The 24048-nt window shown below is 51.6% G+C and overlaps 2 protein-coding genes across 2 annotated transcripts in view; one reads left to right on the top strand and one right to left on the bottom strand.

The window, feature by feature from the left end:
* GRIK5 (glutamate ionotropic receptor kainate type subunit 5) overlaps positions 1 to 4874 on the bottom strand; it is a 37222-nt gene extending 32348 nt beyond the window's left edge. The window contains 1 exon segment of the mRNA XM_021004204.2: positions 4550 to 4874. The gene's annotated coding sequence lies outside the window, so the exon portion shown is untranslated.
* An 8971-nt stretch (positions 4875 to 13845) lies between these two features.
* ZNF574 (zinc finger protein 574) lies at positions 13846 to 23294 on the top strand. Its single transcript, XM_021003698.2, has 2 exons — positions 13846 to 14166; positions 17417 to 23294. Exon 2 carries the CDS (start codon positions 17429 to 17431, stop codon positions 20072 to 20074), a length of 2646 nt encoding a protein of 881 aa, XP_020859357.1. The 5' UTR covers positions 13846 to 14166; positions 17417 to 17428; the 3' UTR covers positions 20075 to 23294.
* Positions 23295 to 24048: the final 754 nt, after the last annotated feature.

Genomic DNA, 24048 nt, shown 5'->3' with positions numbered 1-24048 from the left:
TCCTCTGGCCAATTTCTAGCAGATCACTACCTCATATCAACTGTAGTGCCAGAATGGGATGTTGCACAGCCCCACCATAATTTGGTGGGAAATAGTTTCATCAGTTAATCTAACACGAGGTTTAGGTCAACAGAAGGAGAGTAGAAGATTTCTGATGGGAGAGCCAGGATGCTCTGAATTTCTCTCCCACTCCTCTCCTACCAAACCTATAACTCAGAGAGTGTTAGAACTTGGGGATGAGGGAGCTTTTAGGCCATAAGGCAGAGAATGCCAAAGACAGGAGAAACCTTAGGACATAGAATGACACAGCTGGAAAAGACCTTAGAACAAGGAATGCAGAGCTGGGAGCCAGACCTTAGAATATGGAATGTCAAAGCTTGGAGGAACCTTAGAACACAGAATGTCAGTTCCAAAGGACTTAGGATGAAAAAATGCTATTCATCTCCTGAGAGAGAATTGGTGAACTCTAAGTGCAAATTTAAGTATAATTTTCTCACTTTTATTTTTCTTGCTTTTAAAAAAAATGGCTACTATGGAAAAGATTTCATATGTATAATTAATATCATATTGGTTGCCTTCTCAGTGGGTTGGGAAAGGGGTGGGAGGGAGGGAGAGAATTTGGAATTCAAGTTTTAAAAAGAAAAGAATGTTTAAATTAATAAATAATATTTTTAAATTAAAGCAATAAATTTTTTCTGTTAAAAAAAAAAGAAAATGGAATGTCAGGGCTGGGAAGGACCTTAGAACAGAGAATGTCAGACCTCAGAACATATAGTGTCAGAGCTGGGAGACAATTTAGAATACAAGATGTCAGGCCTGGAAAGGATCTAGGAACAAAGACTGTCAGAGCTAGGTTTGGACCATAGAACATAAAACATCTGAGACAGAAACGACCTTAGTATACAGACCATAGAATGTCCTACCTAGAAAGGATGTAAGAATATGGAACATACAATTTCAGAGATCATAGGAACCTTAGATTACATAGAGACTGTCAGAGCTGGAGAGCAGAGTGGCAGACATGGACAAGACCTTAAAATAGACAATATCTGAGTTGGAGGAGATGTTAGAATATAGAATGTCATACATGGAAAATACACAGAAAACAGAATGTCAGCGCCAGGAAGGTTTGAGGAACAGATACTGCCAAAGCTGGGGATGGACCTTATAACCCAGGTGTCTGAAATGGGAAGGGCATAAGACTAAAACACATAAACTGTGAGGACTGAAAAGAACCTAAGAACACAGACCATATCATTTCAGAGGATGTAGGGACTTCAGAACTGGGAGGGACCTTAGAACAGAGAATGTCTAAGCTGACGAGTCCTTTAAAGATTATCTGCTCCAGCCCCCTCATATACAGGTGGAGAAATTGAGGCCCAGACAGAGGAAGTTATCCAATGAAATTACACACAGAAATGCTTTGTAAACAATAAAGTGCTGCATAAAAATGTCATTATTACGGTTTGATCATTACTATTTTTAGAATGTTTACTACTAGACTTTCCCAAAATTACAGGAACCCAGGTGTCTTGACTCCCAGTCATTTCACTACCACTACCTTGAGAAGCTTTGGGTTACCTGGGGAGATTTGGATGGGGAGGGGGAAGGGGGAAGAGAAGATCACTAAAGATACTTTGGGCAGCTCCTGGAGTGACCACAGTCCCAGACTAGGAGTCAGGAAGAAAACCTGTTACACCTCTAGTCCCAACCCTGACTTACCTTGTGACCTTGGACAAGTGCCTCTCCCTCTCTGGGCCTCAGTTTCCCCATGTGTAAAAAAAACCAAACAACTAGATCAATTCTAAGGACTAGCTGTTTGAGCTCTGTGAATTTGTGTTTTATAATTCTGGGTCAGAACTTATAAATGGCTGGCTTAAAGGTCCCTGAAGGTGGGAGACCAAGAGGAAGGCAGGGGTCATTTGAGTGAGAAACAGAAGCCTCAGTCATGTGAAAGTAGGAACCAGTGAGGAAGAAAGGTGGGAGGCTAAAAGTGTGTGTGAAGGGAGACAAGGAAGAGAATGCCAAGTGAGAAAAGCATATGGAGACACAGGGATGGAGATAGAAACAAGAACTGGAAGACAGAGATAGAAGAGATAAATAGAGAAGAAAGAGATAGATGGGGGAGAAAAAGAGAGAGATAAAGAGAAGAAATGAGAGTTGAAGAGACAGAAAGAGATGCGTAGAGTAGGAAACAGATGAGTGACAGAGAAAAGAGGGGAGAGGAAGAAGAGTGACAGAAAGAAGGAGGTAGAGGTGCGAAGTGAGAGAAAGGGAACAGAGAGAAGAGAGAGACTTAGGCAGGCAGAAGGACAGTCACACACACACACACACACACACACACACACACAGAGTGCTCATTGGATCAGAGCAGGAGAGTCAGGCAGATGGATAAAGTCAAATCCAAAACAACAGGCAGACACAGATAGCCCAAGGCAGGGACAGTCAGACAGACAGCCAAACAAACCAAAATGAGCTAAGAGACAGGGAGGGTAGGGAGAACAAATAAATTAGGCAACAACAACAACAACAAAAGAGGGTAGAGAGGAAAGAGGTCCCAGAAAGGAGAGAAAGTTAGGAAGAGACAGGAATAGAGACATGGAGACAGAAATACACACAAAGAAAAACACCGCAGAAAAGAGAAGGGCAAAAGTGATGGAAATGAGAAAGAGAAGGTGAGAATAAGGGAAAAGGAGAGCAATGGGATGGATTGAGGTCTGAGAGGAGGCCACAGAGTAATGAAGCCTGAGTAAGACAGAGAGGACAGAGAGATGGAAAGGGGAGGAGGCATCACCAGAGACTGACAGGCATGGAAAAAAGGAGACATGGAAGAAGAGGGAGACAGAGACACCCATTGCCAGGTCTGGAGAGAGGAATGGAGAAAAGAGGAGCAGATCGACAGACAGAGACTGCCTGGGAGAGATAGAGGTGGAGAAGGAGACAGACACACAGAGAACAGGAGATGATGGAGATGAAAAAAGAAGTGGGAGAGAAGCAGAGACAGAGAATGAGAGAGAAAGAGACAGACAAAGGAAGGGAGACAGAATGAGAGAGAGCTAGAAGACATGAACAGACACAGAGTGAGAATAAGAGTCAGAGGCACAAAAAAGAGGTCAGAAATATGGACACAGAGGGAGGGGTGCAGAGATACACAGAGAAACAAAGTGAGAAAGTCCAGAACCAAGGCACAGAGGGAGAAAGAGATAGGGAAATTAAAAGTGAAAGACAGTAACATAGAACAAACATGGAGACAAGCAGAAACACAGTGAAAGTCAGAGACACACAGAGAGAAGGAAAGAGAGAATAATGAAACCAGGAGGAGTGAAGAAAGGAGAGAGGAAGGGAGAGACTGAAGAGGGAGGAATGAGATACACAAAAGTTAAAGTGGAAAGAGAAATGAAAGAGGTAGATCGAGACAGACACACAGAGACACACACATACAGAATAAGAGAAAAATAGTAAGACAGAGACGGAGAAAATCAAGGAGAAAGAGAAGCAGAATGAGACAAGGAAAAATATAAAGCAAGAAGGAAATAAGGACAGCGACAGAGACAGCACGAGACTGTGAGAGACATGCAGAGAGAGAGAAAGGAGGTCCAGAGACTGGCCAAGAGATAGCTGGGACAGAGAAAGAAAAGATGAGCTAGGAAAGTTAGAGAAGCAGATGGCCTAAGAAAGAAACACATGGAGACAGAGATACAGAGAAACAAAAAAGGAGAGAGGGGAGCCTGAGGAATACATAGAAAGAATTAGAAAAGAAGACAGAGTCATAGGAAACCAAAGACAGAGATACAAGGAGACAGACAGATACAGGGAGGCGAGAGAGAGAGAGAGAGAGAGAGAGAGAGAGAGAGAGAGAGAGAGAGAGAGAGAGAGAGAGAGAGAGAGAGAGCACGGTGCCAAAATTAAAAGACAGAGAAAGACTGAGGCACAGGAAAAGGAGCTAATACATAGAGTGATACAGGGAGAGAGAGAAGAGGAGAAACAGCAAAACAGACTGAGAGACACTGGGAGAAGGAGACAGCTAGACACAGACTGAAAGACACCAGGGAAATAGAGGCAGAGATCGAGAATAATAGAAGGGAAAAAAACAAGATAGAGGCTAGCTCATAAAAACAGGGGTAGAGAGACATGGCAAGGCAAGAGACAACACATATTCAGAGAGAGACTGGAAGACAAATGGAAAGTCGATAATGTATCCCAAAGGGTGGGAGAGGCTGGGGGACCGGGGGGAAAGGGGAAACAGAGGAGAGCAGAAGCAGATACTGGAAGTATCTAAAAAGTGATCTGGGGAAATGAGAGGATGGCAGGATGAAAGACACCTCCTCCCACCCAAGCCCCAGCCTGTCCTCCCTGGGGGAAGTAGAGTCAGTGAGGGCACTTAGCCAGGGACCTTGGAGACTGAAAAAATCCATCCTGCTCCCCAGGAATCGCCCCCTCCATCCCCCAAGGAGTCTCCCATCTCCAGCTCGGCTGCGCCCAGCCTCACTCACCCACCCCACCCCCACTCCCACCACCCCACCACCCATACACACAGGCAGACACTCACGGATCCTGGTGGGCCAGGCGGCTGGGGCTCTCTTGCGGGCTCAGGGGCCAAGAAGGATGGAGGTGGGAAGGGACGCTGAGATGGGAACAGGGGGAGAGTTTTCTGGTCTCCAGCTGCTGGAGGTGGGGAGCCAGGTGGACGGGGCGAGGGAGAGAGGGAGGGCTGGCGGGCAGGCCTGAGAGGGGAGAGGAGAAGGGGGAATGCAAGGAGAAAATGGAGGAGAAGGGAAGGAGAGAGCTGGCCCAAATGGGGCTCCCCACCCCCGGCCCCCTCCCCTCAGCCGGGACGGCCTGGGGGGGCTGCTGGGGGTGAGGGATGGGCCCAGATGTAGCCCGTGGCCATGAGGTGAGGGGGTGGGGGAGGGGAGGGGCCGGCAGGGGGAGGGGGTTACCCCGTTCTCCCCCCCCCCCAGGCCTTGCCCCTCCCCTGGGGCAGCAGGGGAGAGGGAGACTAGGATTCAAGACTTCAGGCCTGACCGAGGGAGCATCAGGCCCCGGGGGTGAGGAAGGGGGATGGCAGAGGGGGGATGGGGGGTGTAAAAGACAGTGGGGGGATGGCGAGAGTGGGGGACGGGAAGAACGGGGAGATAAAGGAGGCTCAGAGAATGGGGGGACTGGGAAGCTGGTAGCACAGGGAGGGCGGAAGATAAAAGAGGCTGGGGGCACAAAGTGTGGGGGATGGGGAGAGGCTGGGAAGATGGGGGAAGAGAGGATGGGAGAGGGAGATAGGGAAGGATGGAGGAGGAGATGAGGGGTGGGGAAACAGGAGAGACAGAGGAGAGAGAGGGAAGGGGGAATGGAGGAGGAGGAGGAGAGGAGGGGGGAGAGAAGGGAGGGATGGGGAGGGAACAGTGGGATAGAGTGAGCCTGGTGGCCCAGAAGAGAGGGGATGGAGGAAGCAGGGGAAGGAAAGAAGGAAGGAGGAGGAGGAGGAGGAGGAGGAGGAGGAGGAGAGGAGGGGGGAGAGAAGGGAGGGATGGGGAGGAAGAGCAGGAGAAGGAAGGATGGAGCGTTCCCAAGTCCCTCCTTGGCTGGCCTCCTGGCTCCCCTGCCTGGCTGCCCCTCAGCGCCGCCGAGCCACCGGCCGTCACAGGGCCCTGCCTCAGGCCGCCCCTCTCCCTCTCCGGCTGCCGATTCTCTTCCCTTCTCCCCTTCTCTGAGTCCGCGTTCTCCCTTGATGGCTGGCGCTAGGGGGAGGAGGGGAAAAAGGAGAAGAGGGAGGAGGATGGAGGCAAAGAGGAGGGAGGGGAAGGGAGGGAGAGAGGCAAGGGGAGGGAGAAGAGTAGGGGAGGGGGAGGGAGAGGCTGCTATTGGTTGGTAGCCTGGTGGGGGGGGTGAGAGGAGAATACCAATGAGGGGGATGGAGCTGCACTGGGCATCAGGGACCACCCTAGGCGTCCTCTCCTCCTGTGCCCTCCCCAGTTTCCCCACAGAGACCCACAGAGACCCAGGGGCAGCCAGAAGGGAAGAAGAGGGGGCATAAAAGAGAAGAGAGGGACCCAGAGACAGGCAGAAAAAGATAGGAGCAGGGAAGAGGAAGAGATAAAGAAACAGAGACAGAGTGAGGGAAGGGGAAACATGGAGAAGAAAGAGGTCTAACCAGGGGCAGAGAGGGGACAGCCAGAGACAGGGCAGGTTTGGAGAAGAGAAACAGAGGCAGAAACAAAAGGAGGCAAAGGAGGCGGACCTAGAGACAGCCAGAGATCGAAGAAAAGGAGGGGGAAGAGATCCAGAAAGAGTGGCTACCTGGAGAAGGCTTCCTGCAAAGGGGAGACATGGAGAGGAGGGACAGGAGAGACCTAGAGAGACATGGAGAAGGGAGAGCTCTAGCTAGAGCAGCCAGAGACAAGGGAGACAAGGAAAACAGGAGAGTCCAAGGGCCAGGCAAAGAAGAAAACAGACCAGGACGAAGGGGCAGGCAGAGAGAGGGGCAGGGAAATGTGGAGAGGCCCAGAAAGAGACAGAGATGAGAGACAGGGCCAGGGAGAAACACCTAGGGGAAAGGGAGAGACAGGCACAGGGAAAGACAGAAGGGGGCGGAGGAGGGAGATGGGAGACAGTCCTGGGGGGTGGGTGGGGGGAAAGGAACAGACAGTTGGAGCTGGAGGCTGAGACCGGGTGACTCATCACCGCCCCCATCGCTCGTGACTGGGAGGAGACACACATGGGCTCACGTGTGCCAGCTTCACACGTGACCTCACGCCTTACACACGCCTGCCACATGGCACTAGGGACCCCACACACCTTGCCCCCTTCTGACACTCCACACCCTAGGCTTCACATAGCTCTAGTCATGGGGACCGATGTGCCCGCCACATGTCACACCAGGTCCCTGGGCCTGCCATACTTGTCCATGAACATGTCCAGTCATACCCAGTCCCACACACCTGATGTGGCTACTTGTCATGTGTACCACCAGACCTCAACCACATCTTCGCCAACCAGAGCAGCCATAACCTTCTGTCAAGGGCCATCAACAATGCACAGCCCAAGCCCCTGCACCATCAGCCCAGCCTTGGGTGCACATGGCCCTAGAGATTGAGCATCTTCCACAGGCTTGCTCAGGCACCTTCATGCCTCCCACAACACATCCACATTATTCCTCCTTTATTTTACCCAGCTTTATCTCTCCCTCCTCCCTAATAGACCCACTGTATACCATTAAGTATGCAAGAGGAAAGAACCCATACCCCAGGGTCAATTCCATCTGAATTCCAGTCCAGGTGCAGCCCTGAACCTAATGTGTGATCTCAGGCAAATCCCTTCACCTGTCCAGCCCTGCCTCCCCCTTCTAGAAAATGAGGGGGTTGGATTAGATGATGCCAAAGGACCCTTCCATAAAAGTGGTCCAGGATAAGGGAAAGAGCCTTGGGCTGGGATTCATTAGCATGACACATGGGAAAAATTGTTCCATCTAGCTTCAGAGGGCTTGGTTGGAATCCCAGCTCTACCACTTTCCTTGGGTATTCCTCAATTTCTACGGGTCTCAGTAGAGTACAATCTCTTATCTAATCTGAATTTATGATCCTGGGGTTCTAGCCTCTGAGCTAGAACCAGGTCCCCCATAAGCTTCAGTTTCCCCATCCATAAAATGAGGTTGAGTTAGAGTCCATTGGATTCCTAGGACCGGGTTCAAATCCTGGCTCTCCTACTTTCCTACTATCATAACCTCAGTTTCTTCACCTGTAAAAGAAGCAGAGGAAGGTGATTAGATGAACTCTAAGGTTCCTTCCAGCTCTAAATTTATAATCCTGTTATTATTTTCCTGTTTCACTTGATCTCCACAACACAGGTGTTTGAGAGTATCCCCAAGAGATCATGGATAGGAAAATGACCTGTAACCTAAATAGTTGTGCAAACATGTTTAAAAAAAAAGAATGAGAAGGAGGAGGAGAGAAGAAGAAGAAGAGGAAGAAGGAGGAGGAGGAGGAGGAGAGGAAGAGGAAAAAGAATGACCCTCTTCCATTTGCTCATGCTGATGTTCTTTCCTCCTAAAATACTTTCATCTTGCTCCCCTCCTCACCTGAGCTCTACTTGTCCCATTCTTCTTTGTCCTTCTAAATGCACCTTCCTTAAGGAAGCTGCCACCAATTTTGCCCCTCCTACAAACTGACAGCATTCCTTTTTCCTCAGAACACCCTTGCCTTCAGTCTTATGCCCAACCTTTCATGGCCCTTATCCCATCCTCATCTAGCTGGACTTTGAGCTCCTTCTGTATCTCCCCCAGCTCCTAGCTCAGTGTTGTACTCACTGGTTTTGAAACTCATCCACATGTCATTTATAAAGAGCCTACTATGCTCAGCACGTGAGGAGACACAGAGCCCTGGGTGAGGTAGTTGTCTTGAGCATGTAACTTACAACCTTAGAGGTAGTTAATACAGGCACTATCAGAGAGAGTGAATAACTTGCCCAAGGTCACAGAGATGGTGTAAAAAGTTTGTAAACCCCATGTACCCACTCAGAAGGGCAACCAGCTCTTGATATAGAGGTAATCCAATGAAAGGAAGGCTCAACTTTGCTGATAAGCTTGGAGCCCTGGGATCCAAGTTTGAATCCTGACACTGCCATTGACTATCTATATGAATTCAGGCACGTCATCTGATGTCTCTGAACCTCAGTACCTACTTATGCATAATGAGGTGGTTTGACTAGATGCCCTGTGAGGTCCCTTCAAGTCCTACAACAATTATCCTAGGCGACTCCTGCTTCGAATGGTAAGGCAGTAGCTACTCAGAGTGTAATAATTATGCAAGCCACCAGGTGGCTCTCTAAGGTGCAGCTACTCCAGTTCACCTCCAGTGGGCATGAATGAGAAACTTCTAGGTTAAGGAGTTATATAGAATTTTAAGGTTTACAAAGTATTTTACAAATATATCATTTTATCCTCACAACAACCCTGTGAGATAGGCGCTATTATTATCTCCATTTTACAGATAAGGAAGCTAAGGCAGACCAAGATTAAGTGATTTGTCCAGCGTCATTCAGAGAGCAAACAAGCATTTATTAAGCACATAGGAGTAAAAAGGTAAAGACAGTCCCTGTGCTTGAGGAGCGCACAATCTATCCGAGGAGACAACATGCAGATAACCATGAACAAACAAGGATAAATTGGAAATAATCAACAGAGGGGAGGCATTAGAATTAAGAGGAATCAGGAAAGGCTTCCTGTAAGCAGGTCTAGTGTCTAAGGACAGATCTGAAATCCGGTCTTCCTGACTCTTAAGTTAACATTCTATCTCCTGTGTCACATAGCTGCCTCATTTACATTTTCAATGTGGTAAAGAGTCCACAGGCCTGAAGCCAAGAAGACCTCAGTTTAAATCCAGCTTCCAACGCTTACCAGTCCTGTGACCGTAGGCAAGTTACTTAACCTCTTTCTGCCTCAGTTTCCTCATATGTAAAACAGGAATAATAATAGTACCTCTTTCACAGAATTGTTGTGTGGATCAAAGGAGACAGTACACAAAAAAAGGTACTTTGCAAACCTTAAAGTGCTATATGAATGCTATTATTAAATTAACAATGCTGACCTCAAAACTCACCAGCACCAGGCTCCTTGCCACTCCTAATGATATTTGAAACATTAATGCCCTGACCCCTTCCCCCCCCTTCTGGATCTGGTTTTACACCCTAAAGACCAGTTCAGCTGACAGGTCACCTTCCAAGCATTTTGGTTTCAAGCATCCTGGGTTTGAGGCAGAATCTCTCTCAAATCACCATGGACTCCTCTCACCTTCTGGCTACTTTTGGGACAGCCCCCACTCAAGAACTAGGCACCTGCTAGGTAAGTCTGACATTGGGCTCCTCAGCCAGCTACCCTTTGGAATGTCATCATGAAGGACCACAGCAGCTCCCTTGAGTCCCCATCAGCAAGTGTGAATGTGCACTTCTGTACACCTTACTCGGACAATCTCATTCCAACTCAGTTTCTGCTAGGCTGCCAACACCGCCTTGTTCCAAGTGTCTGATGTCAGCTCAAAGCCCAGGAAGATGGAGACCCCAGGGACAGGCTCATAATCTCTTACAACCCTCACACTGAGTCCTTCCAGTTAGCTCAACACTCTCTTCACCACTATCTCCCCTTGATACGCATACAATGAGTCTTAAGCAGAAATTGCTTCAGATAAAGGTTATGCTAGTGAGTATCCGAAGGCAGGATTTGAACACAGGTATTGCTGATTTCAAGTCAGTATTCTATCTACTACATCAAACTGACTCTATAGAAGATGAAGCTCAACTTTGCTCCTTACTACCTGTGAGTCCTTCAACAAGTCCCTTCCCCTCTCTGGGTCTCAACTACCTCATCTGAAAAATAAATGGAGTTCACTAGGTGAACTATATTTGGTTCATTGCAGCCCTAACATTCTATGATTCTCTCCAGGCTGCTCCTCAGCACACAGACACAAAAGCAACAGAAAGCAGGCTGGCCCTGGAAGAGTTGACTAAAGAGACATCTGTCCCTTCCCCCACTACTCCCTATTCGGGGTCTGTTTGTATGAGTCCAGGTCTTAACTACATAAGAACTACAAAGCAATGGAGAAACAAGACGGGACTGAAACTACAGAGAAAACTTCTATCCTTTTGAAGTCCCCAGGAGGTCCAACCAAGTTCTGGGCCACTGAGATACTAGGAAGAGGTCAGAGAGAGACCTCTTTAGATTGATGCAAAACCCTAATACACCTCTGGGCCTACATATAGGCCAGAGAGGACAAACTAAGCCCCACTCAGTCCAGTGGGATCACGTAGAAGGGTAAGGGGTATCCGAGATCATCTTTCATTGTACAGAGAAGGAAACTGAATTTCATAGAGGAGCAGGGAATTGCAAGGTCAATTCAACTCAACAAACATTTATTAAAGAAATGATCTAGGTGGATGAGATACAGAGACAAAATGGAGATACTGAAAAGTAGTTTCTGTCCTCAAGGGGCTTACATTCCAGTAGGGAGATACAATATGCATGTGTGGCACTCTCTCTGGGCTGCCCTCCCAACTTGTGTTTGTAAATTGGAGGTCTCCAAAGTTCTAGGCATTAATACTAAAAGGCTGGGTTTCTGCATCTATTGCCAATGAGCCCCCAGCAGTGTGCTTCCCTCTGACAACTAGTAATCTCAATCAGTTTTTTAGCAAAGGTATTTACTAAGATGGTATGATAAATACATTTGTCATAAAACATTCCCCCTGAAAGCGTGGGGCACACCCTCCCACAAATGCACATGTAACCGTGGGTAAAACGGGCTCAAACTTAGAGCCCGATGGTCAGGAGTCATTCCTTACATGTGACAAAAAGGGAAGAACTTCTGGCACTCTATGTATGGCCTGGATCAAATGAGATAATATTAGCAACATATGTAATACGCTGCCTGGCACAGAGCAGGCCCTACATAAGTGCTAGTTATATAAAACAACAGCAATATCATCATGATCATCATTCATCTTTCTGTAGTTCATAACCAGAATTCTCTGACGCAACGAGTCATGATCCTTGAAGCTGCTTCCTCCTTTCTGCATCCAGGTTTGTCTTCAGTGGGTCTCTTTCTGGTCCCAGCTTGAAGGATGTATGTCTCCCACCCATTTAGTATGTCTAACAATATGGTCACTGTGGGGACAAGGGGGAGCAGGACAGAAGGATGGGAGGGAGGGGGAGAGAAGGAGAGAGAGAGAGATGGAGAGAGAGAAACCCTCTTCTCTCCCAAGATCTACTCTCTGAATTGGTCTTCCATCAACAGATTGGTCTACTGCTTAGCCTTGGACTAACTGATATTTTTATATGTAGGCCCAGAGGTGTATTAGGTTTTTGCATCAATCTAAAGATATCTCCTGTATGCTATCATCTGTCTTTATCCAATGCTCAAAGTACATTAATCCTCTCAAATTAATTAAGGACTTTATTCATACCTAGTTTATACTTTTGATTTATTGGTTAATTCAACCTAGTCCACATGTTGTGTGATTAATTGCAGAGGGGAGTGGCGTCCCATGTTTACACACAGAATTAAGTAAAACGAGATGATTTGAAGAAGGTGAGGATACCCGTGAGGAGGCTCAGGGAAGGTTTCTCAGAGAAGGTGGCCCCTGAATCGAGCCTTGTAAAGACAGCTAAGGATTCTATTCTCAGTTTTGCCATTAATTTGCTATGTGACATAGGGTAAGGCACCCTAAACCTCCCCATCGGTAAAAATGTGGGGCTTGGAGTAGATGGTCTCTAAGGTTTAGGGTTACCCTCTCTGCTCCTCAGCCTTGATTCTCTCTGCTTTTCTATCCTCTCTCACACCCCCTTTAGTCCCCTCCCCTCTTTTCCCTTCAGTCTCTCATCTCTCTATCCTTTAGTCTCCCCCAACTCTATCTCTTGGGGCCCCCCTTTCTCTGTCCATCACTCTCCCCTTTTGGTTTTCCTCCTTTCTGCCTCTCAGTCTACCCTTATCTCCCTCCATCCCTCAGTTTTTCTTCTCTGTTTTACTGTCACCCTCTCTCTGGTTCCCGGTGTTCCACTCTTTCTCTAGACCTCAGTCTCCTCCTCTTTTTGTCCCTCAGTTTCCCTTTCTGTTTTTAGTTTATGTCAGCTGTGGAAGACTCAGGAAAGAAAGCTCTCAGCATCAAAGTCCTTGGCACTGTCAAATAGTTTCAATGCGTACCACTATGGGCTTTGCTGCTGCATCCTAAGGACCTCGGGACCATTCCATCCAACTTGCTTCTCTGTACGTTGTCTCCCCCTTACAAAGTGAGCTCTTTGGAAGCGTCTTTTCTATATTGGGTCCCGGCTGCTGATCACATAGTAAGCATTCAATGAATACACTTTCCTGACAGCCTGCCTTCATTGTGCGGGTTTGCTCTTTCCTTGAGCAGAATGCAAGCTCCTTGAGGGCAGGGGCTTTTTTTTCTTGGTCTTGTCAGAGCCCAGCAGAGGACCGGAACTTAGCAAGCACTTAATAGTGCTGATTGATAGACGCTTCAGAGCACCAGGTACAGTCCTTTTCACATGATAGAATGTAAGCTTCTTGAGGGCAGGACCTGTTTTTGTCTCTGTATCCCCCCAAGGCCAGCACAGTGCCTGGCCCTAGTGAAAGCTTAATAACGTTTAATGAATTGTTGAATTGAACTAAAGCTTGCAAAAAGCCACACAGATGCAAACTACTATCAATTTTTTTTAGTAATTAATATTGTTATGGCGCAGTACGGCGTAGAGCGCTGGACTGGACGCCTGAAGGGACTGGGTTCGAGCCACGCCTCTGATTTTGCCACACTGGATAACTTTCTGAGCCTCAGTTGCCTCTTCTGTAAAATGGAGAATAATCCTTATGCTCCCTCGCCCCCAATGTCTCTCATTGGGCTGTTGCTAGGAGGGCACCCTGCAACAGGGCCTTACAAGAGGGCCTTACAAGAGAGGACTATTATTTTTAACGATCTTCGCTCCTTTACCTAACCGCCTCTCCTCCCTCCCCAGCCCCTCTTTCCCTCCACCCCCATACCCCACAAGATGGCGCCCGTAGCCTCATTCCTGCTTCAGCTGACGTCACTCCTAACTAGCTCTCCGCCCCAACCAGCCTTGGACGCGGGGGGCGTGGCTCTCCGCGAGGCCAAGGGAGGGGCGGGGCGACGGCGCGGGCCGATGGAGAAACGTCGCGCATGGATTGGTCGCTGTCGGCAGAAGGGCGGGAAAGGAGGGCGGGCCCCTCCGCTACGCGAGCCGCCATTGGACTCGAGCCCGGCCTCGCGGGCAGCCGATTGGCCTTCCCGCCCGCCCGCCCGCCCGCCCGCCAGCCCGCCGGACGCACGGTGGAGGAGGGGAGGGGGCCACCGGAGCGGCGGAGAGGGGCGGGGCGTTGCTGAGGGCGACTGGCGACCAGAGCGAGGCTGAGAGCGAAGAGAGAGCGAGGGAGGCCGAGAGAGAGAGAGAGAGAGAGAGAGAGAGAGAGAGAGAGAGAGAGACAGAGAGCGAGAGCGAGAGCGAGAGAGGCCGAGGCCGAGACCGAGAGGGAGAGCGAGAGCGAGATCGCTGCAGGGGTCGTGTGAGCGGACGGCCGACGCGGCCCAGCCCAGCCCGGCACGAGGACGGAGCGAGCGAGTGAACCCGCGGGCCCCAAGGAGGCGGAGGACGGGCAGGGCGCGTGCGCGGGCCCGGTGAGTGAAGGGCGCGAGGCGCCCTGGGCTGGGGCCCTTCCCCTCCCCCGTTCCCCTCTCCCCTCCCCGCGCGCCACGCACCACCCCGCCTGCGCAGAGAGCGCCGCGCCGGCCGGGAGACGGCCGGGAGGTTCCGCGGGCCGCGCGTGCGCGCGCCGACCCCAAGGTGGGGGAGAGCAACGGTCGTGTCCCCCCCCCCCCCCCCCCACACACACACACACACACACACACACATTCCGCGCATGCGCGATCCCCCGGCTGGGGGGGGCATTCTGGGAGGGGACGCCCTGGAGCTGGGGGTGGCCCACCCCCATCCCTGTGCTCCTGGTTGAGCCCAGCAAGTCCTACCTAGGTCCTGGGACCTGAGTCCCCGAGGGAGGGGAAGGCATGAGCATCGATTAAGCGCCCGCTGTGTACACCTCATTTTTCCCCTCCTGCCTTCCTTGCGCTCTGCGGGGGTGGGGGGCTGCCTGAGATCTCATTGCCCCCCCCCAAAAGCGCCCCAGGCCTTTTGTTTCCCCCTCCCTGTTCAGGAAGCTCCTTGAGGGCAGGGCCTGACCTTAAGCTCCTTTGCTGAAGGGGGGGGGGCATAAGCCTAAGCACCTGGGCCTTGCTTCTGCCCCGCTGTCCACTTGCCCGGGCTGCCCTTCTCAGCCCTGGCCCTATCCGAGGCCACATTTGAACTGGGAGAAGCCCAGGGCGCTCTCCACTGCACACCTATCTTGTCTTCTTTCTTTACAGCCCGCGACCTCTTTTCAGCTTCATAGGTAATCTCCCCCATGACTATACTGTGAAGGTTGAAGCCAGAGGGGATGCGGTCCCTCATTTCTCCTGCAGACTTCTCGCTGTCACCCCAAATGAGGCTTCACTGACTGTGTTTATACCCACTGTCACGGGAAGGGCTTGCCTTTCTCCTTGTGCCGGTGACACCCCACCCCCATCACATCTCTTTCATTGTCAGACATGTCTTTATCTATGGCACCCTCCCCGATGCCCACAAATCAGGTGGGGAGGATGACACGCATTTATGTAGCGTCTGTTGTGTGCCAGGCGCAGTGCTGAGCACTTTACAAATATTACCCTGTTTGATCTTCACAGCAACCCTGAGGTAGGTGCTGTTATTGTCCCCCTTTTACTGTAAAGGAAACTGAGGCACTTGGGTTTGCCTAAGTAAGTGTCTGAGGCTGAATCTGAACTCGGGTCTTCATGACTCCAGGCCCAGCACTGGTCTTACACTTCCTTAAAAATTCATGCTTTGACCTTCTCTGCAGCTCCAGCTGTGGTCCTCTGTCTCCTCTCATTCATTGTTCACTTCCTAAAACGAGTAGTGTGTGTTCATTGCCTCCCCTTGCCCCCTCTCATTCGATCCTCCATGCTCCTAAAACTGCTCCCCAGAGGTGCTGGGCCCCTTCTCTGCTCAGCCCAACAGCCTTTTCTGAGTCCTTGTTCTGGATGTTTTGGGGGTTGGGTTGGGTTTGATGTTATTCGACATAAGGGCCTGCTTCTCTACCTGGATCCCTTCTTTCCCCGGCCTCTGTTATGTTCTTCTTACTTGGCTGATTCACCTTAGTCTGGCAATGCTGCGTGCTCCTCAGTTCTCCGACGTGCCTCTCCCTTGGTGATCTTACCCCTTCCTGTGGGTCTATCCCCTCCCCAGATCTGTATATTCAGCCTACAGAGCCCATGGCGGCCTCCGATTCCACATCTCAACTGGCTGCCCTGTTACTGTCTTGCACTCAGCCCATCTGAACTCCTGCCTTCTTTCTCCTGGCCGCACCACCATGGTCCAAGTCACCAGTGTCTGAGAGATCAGTCCCATCTGTGCCTTCCCCTTCACAGCCAGTTGGTTGTCAGGCCCCGTCCGTCTCCCTCAGTCTCCCTTCTTCAAGCTTCATTACCTCTTGTTTGGACTGTTCTAAAAGTCTACCCACCAACCTCCCATTTTCTGCCTGGAGGGAGCCCCAGGGGCTTGGAATCAGGAAGATCTGGGTTCAGATCCTACTGAAGACACTTAACTACCCTCTTCTAGCCTCAGTTTCATCCTCTGCAAAATGGAGATAATAGCTCCTACCTCACAGGTTGGTGAGGATCGAATGAAATATTTGTAAAAGTGCTTTGCAAACCTAAAGCACTATACAAAGGCTAGCTATTATTCATTTTCCCCTTCCCCTTCCATTCTTCACACTGCTGATAAATTATCTCCCTAATCCTCAAGTCCAGCTCTGAAACTCAGAAACGGCTTCCCATTTTCTGGAGGAAAAAAATAGGAATTCCTCAGCCAGCCATTTCCTTAAAGGCCCTTTCACAACGCTGCTCTCAGGTCCCATATTCCAGACAAATTAAAGGACTACTTGGTCGAAGTCCTTGTGTCCCCCCTGCCTCAGATGTGCTGGGTCCCCAGCTCTCCTGCTTCAGGCCCATTCAGCTGCTGCCTTCTCAGAAAAATCTTTCCTCATCTCCTCTCAAATCACCCTCAGGCTTTGTCTGAAACTCCACCACACTCTATTTTCAGTGCCTTTTGACAAGTTGTATCCCTTGTAATGTCTCTCCTGATAAAATGGCAACTTATTGAGGACAGGAATTTTGTCATTTTTCACTTGTATCCCCCGGGCCAAGCACAGTGACTTGAAAATAGCCAGCATGAAATAAAGTGGGGTTGATGGAGGGGAGACTAGAATATAAAGATAGGGAACCAGGGTCTGAGGTGGGGGGCAAAGGACCTAGACTGGGTTGAGAGGCCATCTGGGAAGGCCAGACTATGGAAAGGAGGCTGGGGCATAGCGTAGAGAGAAAGGGATCTGGAGGCCTTGGTGTGGGGGGGGCTGCTGTCCGAAGGCCCAGCCGGAGTGATGGGGAGTATGCTAGAAGGGAATGAACACGGGAAGAAAAAGTTGGAGAAAGGACTGGGGGATCAGGGGTGTGGGAGCAGAGGGTTAGGGTAGCAGAACCTGAAGCCCCAGAAAGGGGAGAGAAAGGGAATTGGCCAGAGCATCCAGAAGCTATTGGGATGGGAACCAAGCTGACCAAAAGAGGTGCGGCTGGGTAGAACATTGAAGCAGAGGGGGAAGCCTGAGGATTCCTGGATCTCCTTTTTCCAGGAGGGGTGTGAGGAGGCCCCTGCCTTCCTGCATGAGCCAGGGCCTGGCCCTTTCTGCACAGATGGGATGGGCCCTCTTCACTGGCCTCCTCTCCTTTCCTTGTGGGGGATTGTTTTGTCTCTTTCTCTCTCCATCCCCTTCCCCTCTCCTAGGGCCCAGCCGCCATGACAGAGGAGTCGGAGGAAACAGTCCTCTACATTGAACATCGCTATGTCTGCTCTGAGTGTAACCAGCTCTTCGGCTCGCTGGAGGAAGTGCTCCTGCACCAGAACTCACATCTCCCTCAGCAGCACTTCGAGGTGGTGGGTGTGGCTGACCCTGGGGTCTCTGTGGCTGCAGAAGCCCCCAGTGGCTCCGGCCTCTACCAGACTTTGGTGCAGGAGAGCCAGTACCAGTGCCTGGAATGCGGGCAGCTCCTCTTATCCCCAGGCCAGCTCCTCGAGCACCAGGAGATGCATCTCAAGCTGCTGAGCACCCAGGAGCCGGCCCCCCCCGAGACACCCCCGGCCAAGCCGCCCCCCACCATCTCTGCCAGCACCATACACTACGAGTGTGTGGACTGCAAGGCGCTCTTTGCGAGGCAGGAGCTGTGGTTGAGCCATCGCCAGACGCACCTCCGGGCTGTGGCAGCTGTTGCAGCCGCGGCCACCTCCCCTCCCCAGCCTTCACCACCTCCGGCTGTGGGGCCCCAGCTGGGCCAAGCCCAGGTAGCCCTGGAGCACTCCTATCGCAAGTCAGAGGAGGCTGGGGAAGCCGCTGGCCCCACAGGGGCCGGGGAGGTGGTGGCCGAGGTCGAGCTGCTCCTTTACAAGTGTTCCGAGTGCTCCCAGCTCTTCCACTTGCCCGGGGACTTCCTGGAGCATCAGGCCACTCACTTCGGTCCATTGGCCCCTGGCCCCGAGACTGCTGGGGCCCCTGACCTGCCCCCGACCTCTGACCACAGCTATGAGCTTCGCAATGGCGGTGAGGGTGTGGGCGGCGGGACCGGGCGGGAGCGCAGGGGCGGCCGGCGGCCGCTGCGACGAGCTAGCGGGGATCCCTCTGGGGTGGCCTCCCCAGAGCTCTTGTGCCCCACCTGTGACCAGCTCTTCCTCTCCCCCCATCAGCTACAGCAGCATCTGCGCAGCCACCGGGAGGGGCTCTTCAAGTGCCCTCTCTGTAGCCGCACCTTCCCCAGCCCACCCAGCCTGGACCAGCACCTGGGGGAGCACAGTGGGGAGTCCCACTTCTTGTGTGTGGACTGTGGCCTGGCCTTTGGCACAGAGGCCCTGCTCCTAGCACACCGCCGCACCCACACCCCTAACCCGCTGCACTCATGCCCCTGTGGCAAGACTTTTGTCAACCTCACCAAGTTCCTTTACCACCGGCGCACACACGGTGCAGGGGGCATCCCCATCCCTGCCCCTACCCCAGCGGCGCCCTCTGAGGATCCTGAGCCTACGCCCACAGAAGCGGGAGGAGGCCCGGAGGCTGCAGCTCCTCCCGCTAGCCTCCCCACAGTAGCGGGGCCCCACCGCTGCCTTCTCTGTAGCCGGGAGTTCAGCAAGGCCCTGCAGCTTGCCCGCCACCAGCGCTTTGTGCACCGGCTGGAGAGGCGGCACAAGTGTGGCGTCTGTGGCAAAATGTTCAAGAAGAAGTCACATGTGCGTAACCACCTGCGCACCCACACAGGCGAGCGGCCCTTCCCCTGCCCTGATTGCGCCAAGCCCTTCAACTCTCCCGCCAACCTGGCACGGCACCGGCTCACGCACACTGGGGAACGCCCCTACCGCTGTGGTGACTGCGGCAAGGCCTTCACGCAAAGCTCCACGCTGCGCCAGCACCGCCTCGTGCACGCCCAGCACTTCCCCTACCGCTGCCAGGAGTGTGGTGTGCGCTTCCACCGCCCCTACCGCCTGCTCATGCACCGCTACCACCACACAGGCGAGTACCCGTACAAGTGCCGCGACTGCCCACGCTCCTTCCTCCTGCGCCGCCTGCTGGAGGTGCACCAGCTGGTGGCCCACGCAGGGCGACAGCCTCACCGCTGCACAGCCTGTGGCGCAGCCTTCCCCTCGTCACTGCGCCTACGCGAGCACCGCTGTGCTGTGGCCCAAGCCCAGGCCCCCCGGCGTTTCGAGTGTGCCACCTGTGGCAAAAAAGTGGGTTCCGCCGCCCGGCTCCAGGCCCACGAAGCTGCCCACGCCGCAGCCGGGCCAGGGGAGGTCCTGGCCAAGGAGGAGGCCACACCCCGACCCCCTCGGGCCACGCGCCCCCCAACTCCTGTGTCCTTGCCTGCCCCCTCTCCCACCACGGCCCCTCCAGCCCCTGCCCGGCGACGGGGACTGGAGTGTAGTGAGTGTAAGAAGCTCTTCAGCACAGAGACATCGCTGCAGGTACATCGGCGCATCCACACGGGGGAGAGGCCTTACCCGTGCCCAGACTGTGGCAAGGCCTTCCGCCAGAGCACCCACCTCAAAGACCACCGGCGCCTGCATACTGGGGAGAGGCCCTTTGCCTGTGAGGTATGCGGCAAGGCCTTCACCATCGCCATGCGCCTTGCTGAGCACCGCCGCATCCACACTGGCGAGAGGCCCTACGCCTGCCCTGACTGTGGCAAGAGCTACCGCTCCTTCTCCAACCTCTGGAAGCACCGCAAGACCCACCAGCAGCAGCACCAGGCAGCCGTCCGCCAGCAGCTGGCCGAGGCGGCGGCTGAGGCAGCGGCCACCCTTACAGTGATGGAGTCGGCGGTCGAGGGTCTGCCCCTGGTAGAAGGCATTGAGATCTACCCAATGGCAGAAGGCGATGGGGTGCAGATCAGCGGGTGAGCCCAGGAGTGGGTGGTCCCCTGACCCCAGCGCCTTGTACATGGGTCCCTGATACAGTGTCATTGTCCCCAACTGGCCTGGCTGTGACCAGCCAGGGCTCTCGCTCCTTGAAGTTAGTTTGGGCAGGAGGCTACCCTGTCCTCTGTACATACTGTGTCCTCTCCTCTCCTGTCTGTGGTGTTAGTTCAAAGTAACTGGATTTTTCTCTCATCGTGGTTAAGTCCTCCTTGTCCCAGGGTCCCTGCTATTCCCATCTATGCCCTGCCCTAACAGAGCAGTTCCCAACCCTGGGCCAAGGCAGCCAATAAAGACTGAGTTGGACACAAGTGGGTGTTTTTTTTGGGGTGTGGCCGAGGGGGCAGCCGTTTCATCGGGCTTACCCTTCTCTCCCTCTCTGGTCACAAAGGGAGGGGTTGGTATACCAAGAAGCAGGTCCAGGTCGACCACTAGAGGTCCTCACGGGGCCCCAGACAACCACGAGAAAGCAGGGCAGACTTTTGTCAGGTTTCCAATGTTGGCCATGGCCTCCTCCCCAGAATTCTCATGTCACATCCCTGCGTCATGTCCCTGTCTGGCCTGCCCACATCCCACTCCCTGCCAAGCACTCCTCCAGGTTAGAATTGGAAGGAAGTGTGAAGGGCCTGCTTAGGACCTGCACAAGTCTGGTCCTAGGGAACCTTGCCTCTCAGTACAGCAACTCAGGGATTCCACTTTATGCATTGGAGAGACTGGATACCTGTGGGATCAGAAAATGACCTTCAACTAGCAGCCTCTCCATCTTTTCCTCCATGCTGCTTCCTGCGCCTGGAGGCGGTTTGGGTTATAATTCCCCATTTTCTAGGGCTTTAATTCCCTCTACAAAGCCAGCGTTTTAAGTAAAGCCTCTACCTAAAGCAGTTCTTGAGAAATCTGGTCTTGCCACCTCCCACAAAGAGGCATCTCTGAGCCAAAGAAGTAGTGGGCCTCTGCAGTAAATGTACTCCATAGCATTTTTACTTCTCTTTGAAGATAAACAAGAAATCCCAGTCTTAGATCCTATCCTTTGACCCCATCAGTCATCCCTCACCATCAAGGAAGAGCCTAGTCTGAGACAGTCCCAAGGATCTGTTGTGACTTTAGCAGTGATCTGACACCTCAGTACTGGAGAGAATGGGCTGTGGAATAGGATGGCCCCATTGGGAAGGCATTCAAGCTCTGAGATGCCCTGACCTGATGGGGGTGCAACATCCAGGGCTGAGGAGGGTGCTTCCATTCAGGTCTCCCACTTTGAATGCCTGGAAGGTCACATTTGAGGCTGGGTAGATATAGCCTAGTCTTAGGCTTAGCACCAGGTTACCCAGCCTCCAAACTCCAGATGGACTAACATCTGGCTCCCAAGATGGTCCTGAGCTTGGGGTCAATGGGAGGGGTTGTTTCTCTGGGCTAGGGCAGCAGTTCTAAGACCTGGCTTCTGGGTGATGGAGGGCAGATTCCCTGAAGTCCACAAGGAGGTGTTGGGATTGCAGACATTTCTGGTGCCATTCAGAGGGGAGGACTGCCTTTAGCTCCCTTCAGCGGGTACAAGGACTGTGTTCACGTGTGTAATTTGTGTGTGATCTGAGTCCAGTTTCACGTGCCCCAAGTGCATATCTAGACCCTACACCTGCCACGGTAGGTTTGGATCGTTTGGTCCAAGCTGCACCTGAATATGGAAGGCACAGCCTAACCGCCCGTGCAGTCTGTGCTTGAAGCCCCCTGAGGATGTGACACCCACTGTCTACCTGCTGTGTTGCGGGAGAGTGCCGATGTCTAGCAAATGTGACCATAGGTCAACTGAAGCATGGCTCTGGGATCGAACAGGCAAGTCGAGGCCCTCCTCCATGGGATCCCGGGCTCTAGAGCTAGGAGACCCAAAGGCTGCCTTCCTCCTTTGGAGGCCCAGAGTGGTCAAGGACTCAAGCACTTGATGACAGAACCCTATCTTGGATACCTGGAGAGAGCTGCCGCATGCTCCCATTATGTTGAGGCCAAGCCTTCTTTACATTCTTGTCTTGCATGACCTCCAGGCTTCTCAGTGATCTGAGCCAGTCAGGCCCCCTTGGACCATTCTGTGGTTGTCAGGGTCCTCCTGGTACCCAGTGCTCCATGGTCTGACCTAACCAAGGCAGCAGGAGTAGCCCAGTGACCCTGCTGGACGTGTCCCCTGTGTTGGTGCAGCCTAAGGCAGTGGCTTAAAAACCACAAGTCAGCATTATCTAGGTCTTATCTTACACTTTCATACACTTTAATGTAGCTTAGTTGCTGGCAGCCCATTAAGATTCAGAGATCCTTTTCAGGTATAGGTCTTTCTAGTAGCTCTTCCCCCATCCTGTACTTGTGTATTTGAGTTTTGGTTTTTGGATTTTTTTATTTTTACTGGTAGTTTCTGTTTTTGCACCGGCTTTGCATATCCAGATACAGGTTGTCGCAAACATCTTAGTGCAGTTGTAAGTGTTAACGTCTGCCCCTCTTTTACTCAGTAAAACGTCCTTTGTAGTAGTCGATCATTTTTTTTTAATCCAAGTGTAGTTCTCTTAACAGCCTAAAAGAACCACCTCCAGGGATCCCTACCAGAGAAATGGGAGGACTGCTGCTACCCTTATTGGGTTCTCTTCCAAAGAACTGCCCTCTTTCCTCAGGAGAAGAGACATAAAAGGAGGAAATGGTAGCTTTCTTTGGGTCCTTCAAGGGCCATCATATGGAGGAGGGACTTGGCTTGGCTCCCCAAGAGCCACCCAGGACAAAATCTGGAGGATAGCCAACTTCAACTAGATGTACCCAAAAATTTTTATGACGATTCTCAAGTCAGAGGCTTGCCTCAGTTGCTGCTCGTTAACTAAATGTCCTCAAAATGGATGACCATTTGTTGGGTATAAAGCTTAGTGTTTTTTAGGGTTGCTTTTCACTCTTCAGACACTACTAACTCTAAAATCAGGGAATCGGGGTGGTCTAAGCTCCCAAATACTGGGAACCTGGGATGTAGGGAGGAAGGTAGCTAATTGCATGATGGCAGAAATTGCACTATTTTTTCTAAAGATAGGGTCCTAAAACTGTTGGGGAAGGCAGATTCTATAATATGTGTTGGTCAAGTGTGCATCTTCTGTACTCGGGGCAGACATGTCAAACTTGTGGGTACAGCCTGAACCAGATTAAAATGTAAATGAGAAATGTTTAGCAAAATAAATTTTTAAAATGCAACATAGATGATGTTAATTTGTGATTTTCTAAACATTTGTGTCAGGAATCCATTTCTGTTTGAGTTTGCCACTGGTCTGGAGTGAGCATACTTCCGGTTTGGCCTTCAAAAGACGATAACTCTGCATGGGCCAGAGACAACCTTTTCTTGGCTCCACGGTTACTGTCCACTTTCCCATTCCCAGTCTACCATGAATGCCCCCAAAAGTGTGTGAAGGCTGACTCAGGAGAAAGGAGAATCAGTACGAGGAGATCTGTGGCCACATTGTCTGTGCCTGGAATCCATCCACCAATAAAAGAATCAAATCATGAACAGATATTAATGGCTATGATTCCCCTAACAAGATGTAGACCTGTTAAGATGGATATTTGTTTCACCCTAAAAAAGACAAAACAGTCCCTCGTTCATATTTGTGCTTGACTCTTCTATTTAAAATCCTACTACCATTTGAGCTGGAAGAACCATTAGCAGTCATCTGGTCGAATCCCTTGTAAGTGGGGAAACATACCCGGAGAAACCTTGTTTGACGCTAGGGAAGCTATTGCCCGTCACTGGTCCTCCTCTATGAAAGGAAGGGATGGAGTAGTAAATGCCCTCTCAAGCCCTGGGATTTGCCCATGGTAAAATGCAGAGCTGAGAAGAACAGAGTCTAGAACACGGTAGAATCTCCCTGTTGGGCAAGGACCTCAGAAGCCAACCCCATTGAGGCGAGAGCAAGGAATCCACTCAATGGTCCCTATAGCTTATGTTCAATGACCAC

Source organism: Phascolarctos cinereus, unplaced genomic scaffold (assembly GCF_003287225.1).
Source record: "Phascolarctos cinereus isolate Bilbo 61053 unplaced genomic scaffold, phaCin_HiC Scaffold_726;HRSCAF=1367, whole genome shotgun sequence".
NCBI lineage: Eukaryota > Metazoa > Chordata > Mammalia > Diprotodontia > Phascolarctidae > Phascolarctos > Phascolarctos cinereus.
This window is presented reverse-complemented; position numbering and strand designations above follow the sequence as displayed.